General features: G+C 50.4%; 1 protein-coding gene across 1 annotated transcript in view; it reads left to right on the top strand.

The window, feature by feature from the left end:
• Positions 1-350, top strand: part of LOC103773654 (transmembrane protein 182-like) — a gene marked incomplete at its 3' end in the record, with an annotated part of 8,286 nt that extends 7,936 nt beyond the window's left edge. The window contains exon 4 of the mRNA XM_008941029.1: positions 213-350. Within this exon, the coding sequence (XP_008939277.1) occupies positions 213-350 (138 nt within the window). The remainder of the gene's footprint in view (positions 1-212) is intronic.
• Positions 351-3,484: the final 3,134 nt, after the last annotated feature.

Here is a 3,484-nt window from a genome sequence, read left to right on the forward strand (position 1 = left end):
CCCAGGTTTTGATTTTCAGCCCCCCCAGTGCCCAGTCCAGGGGGATGCTCCTGCTGGCCACACCAGTGCTGCTACCAGCCAGGCTGCCATTGGCCTTCTTGGTCATTCCTTGAGGTTCTTCCTTCTGCTGCTGCTGAAGCAGGAGCCGAGCCTGGCCTGAAGCGACCACCTTCTCCTCTCCCTTCCCTTGACTTTGCTCTTTTTCCCTGCAGTGTACAGAGGCTTCTGGACGGCGTTCATCCTGCTGGCTGTCTCTGCTGGGCTGGTGGGGGGGCTGCTGCTGGTCTGTGGGGTGCCCTTCGTCAGCCCTCGCTCCTACCAAGCCGGGGGTGGATTCCTCCTCGCCTCGGGTAAGCGGTGGCCGCGGCATGTGGCTGGAGCAGGGGGCTCTGCTTCCTGCCTGGGGGGGCTGAGCAGGCAGGCGGGGGGGGCTCGGGGGTCTGGGGGGGTCTGGGGGCTCTGGGGAGAGCTGTGTGGACTTGGAATAAGTGATTTCCTTCTTCCCTCCCTGGAATGAAACCTTTAGTCAAGTTTTAGCAGGATAAACCTTCATCTTATGACTGGGGAAAAATATTTATTGGGGTTTTATTTTTGGTTCTGCTCTTCTATAGAACCCAGAGGAGCAGAGCTCCTTATTTTAGAGAAGTTCATAGCTGTGTTAACCCTGGGTAGACTCCCCAAAGCCAGTCTTTGTGTTTGGACCTCTCCTGTCTCAGCTGTTAACATCTGGCAGAGCTGGAAACCCACCGAGCGATGAAAGGCAAAGCTGCAGCTTCAAAATGGGAGGGCTGGCTTAATAAAACCTGAAAAGAGAAAGCGGTGGCACAGCAGGAAGAGGAATTAAAAATAGGCATTTATTCATTATTCCCACTGCTGTTACAAATGATTCCGCTGAATTATCGCTTGGGCTTTTCCCTTTTCTGTAGTTGAGAAGGAATAACTGGCTTAACGAGTGGAAACAGGTGATTTAGGGACTCAAACTCAGGAAAAAAAGCTTTTTTTTTTGTGACTCTGAAAGCTGGAGCTCAGCTGAGCCACGCCAAGTGGAGAACTCCATCACCAAGTGAGGCCTTTCCCTGAAAAACCACTGCTTAATTACAGGTCCTGCTTCCTCAGGCACGGCAGGAATCAAACACCAGCCCATGTCTTTGCTCCTGGTTTGGCCTTTTGGCTGTGCCCAAGGTTTTGGGGGCTGAAAACCTTCATGAAAACATTTAACAAGCAAGGTCCTGACGTTGACCTTGGAGGAGCTCCATCTAAACTCCTCCCAACCTCACCATAAGCTGCTATTCTTACTTTTTTCCTCTTTCCCCCCATTATTGAGCTCCCTATCCATTTCCTAGCTCCTGTCCTAATTTCCCTCTTCTCCAGATGTACTAATAATTAACCACGCGACGCCAGCTCAGCTGCTTGTTAAAATGCAGCTAGATGACATCTATCTATTTGTCTAAAAAATCTAGAAGGCACTAAATCAATCCAGCCCTACCTGCCTCTGCTAATCCACGTTGCATTCCAGCCGATTTTCCATTTGCCTCCAAGTCTGCAGCTCCTGAAGTGGGGGCAGGAAGCCTGGGGAGATCTGCTTGTCTCTCTTTTATATAGTTTAATAAATGTGTGGTTGGGCTTAGTTTTATTAAAGGCAAATTTCATGTGTTTTCACACCCATTTCATTTGGAAAACAAGATCCCTTGCTGTCAGATCTGCACCCAATGCCTTCCACTCAGAGTTGGCTGCATTGAAATCATCTTTTCTGGTGAAACTAGGGCTGGATGTTTGAATCCTCTCAGATGGGACACTTTGGCTGCCCCAGTTAAAGCTCTAGCTCTTTGAAACACTTAATTTTCAGCCCAAAAGGGAAAACTGAGAGTGGCCACCTTCTGACACTGGCCAGATAAGTAAAACATCACACAGAAAAGGATGTTGAGTGATATTGAATCACTGTATTCCAGGTTTTTTTTTCATTGTTTCTGCACTTTATTTGACTACTCCTTGATTAAAAGGCTGGGGCATAGAATGTGACACTTTTTAGAAGAGCTGATTATGCATCACATAAACCTCTTGGCATTAGGCAAAGATGCTGCTGTTTAAATTGAAGTTTGTATTAATGCAGTTTCAATCTGAACAGCAATCATTGTTATTAACTGTCATTAGGAGGAACGAGTTCAGCTGGAAGAGACTTCCTGCTATATTTTCAACCTAAATGATAGCCAGGAGAATGAAACAGTATTTCAGCATTTTCAGCAAAGTTTGCTCAGGGTTCCAGCTCATTCTTTTTATTTGGGGGGAGGGCGATAGCTTCAACTCAGACCTCTGCCTCCTGCTTTGCTCTGGCTTCCTGATGGACCTGGGACACAGCCCTTCGTGGTTATTTTCTCACTGTCCCTTCTAAAAATATTTTGCCTGATTGTGCTGAGCAGTAGGAAGAATAGATTGAGCCCAGCTTCCACTCCCCAGCCATCCCTCTCCTTCAGACAGCAGGATGTGGGGAGATGGTGCAGGAGAAAGCACATCTTGGCTTCTAATCATGGCCTGCAGGTCAGTGTTAATTAACCTCGCTGGCAGAAAGGATCTCTCCTTGAGGAAGTGTGAGAATCTGGAGATTCATAGAGTGGTGAGGTGCTCTGGCAGTGGGGTGGTGGGATGGGGCATCACGGCTGCAAGATGCCCCAGCCTCTCAGGGCATCCTTCAGAGGCAATATGATTCTGTCCCTAAGCTCCCTCTGCCCCTTTTTGGTAGCAGCTGAGGTCATGAAACCACAGCCAGGATGAGTGATGGCAAAATGCTGCAACCTGCCCCACCAAAGGGCTCGGGAGGGGGGGTTGGTGGAAATCCCCCCCCAGGCTGCCCAACCCAGCACCATCTCGAGGAGCTCTGTGTGCCCCTGTGCTGCTGGGGGGCATCCAGCACCCGAGGGTGATGATGGTTATTGCTCCACTAGATCCCTCTGGGTTTCCTCTCTGAGCTGCCCTTTATTTCCTGTCCTTCCAAGAGGATGACCCTGACTCTCTGCCAGCCACCATAACCAATGCCCTGCCTGGTGGGTGGCAGCCCTGAGAGCCCTTCCAAAGGAGCAGAGCCACCCCCCTCATTTCCTCTGCTGGGTGAGCTGGGGAAATGCAGCCAGGGCCCATCTGAGGTTTGCTGCTGTGGGTACCTCCCCAGCTGAGCAGTTCTCCTTGCCAGCCTGCTCCCCAAAGCCTCCAAACTGCAGGAGCCAATAGCTGGTGTGCTGCTTTGCCTCCTAAGCTTTGCCAGCCCAGGCACAGCCTCGGTGCTTTCAAGGGAGGGGTGGATGCTGCCCGGGGACTAATTGTCCCTTTGTTTCAATAGGCATGTGACAATGTGATTAATTGTCAGCAGGGGCTGGGCGAGTGCTGCTGGCAGCTTCTGGGAGCTGGATTGCTGAGACACTTTACTCGTGCTCCTCGGTTATCCCTGCTGCTGCTCCTGGGGTTTTTATGCTCCTTGGGTTTAGTTTCCTTT

Source organism: Merops nubicus, unplaced genomic scaffold, assembly GCF_000691845.1.
Source record: "Merops nubicus isolate BGI_N331 unplaced genomic scaffold, ASM69184v1 scaffold29445, whole genome shotgun sequence".
In the NCBI taxonomy this organism is placed as follows: domain Eukaryota; kingdom Metazoa; phylum Chordata; class Aves; order Coraciiformes; family Meropidae; genus Merops; species Merops nubicus.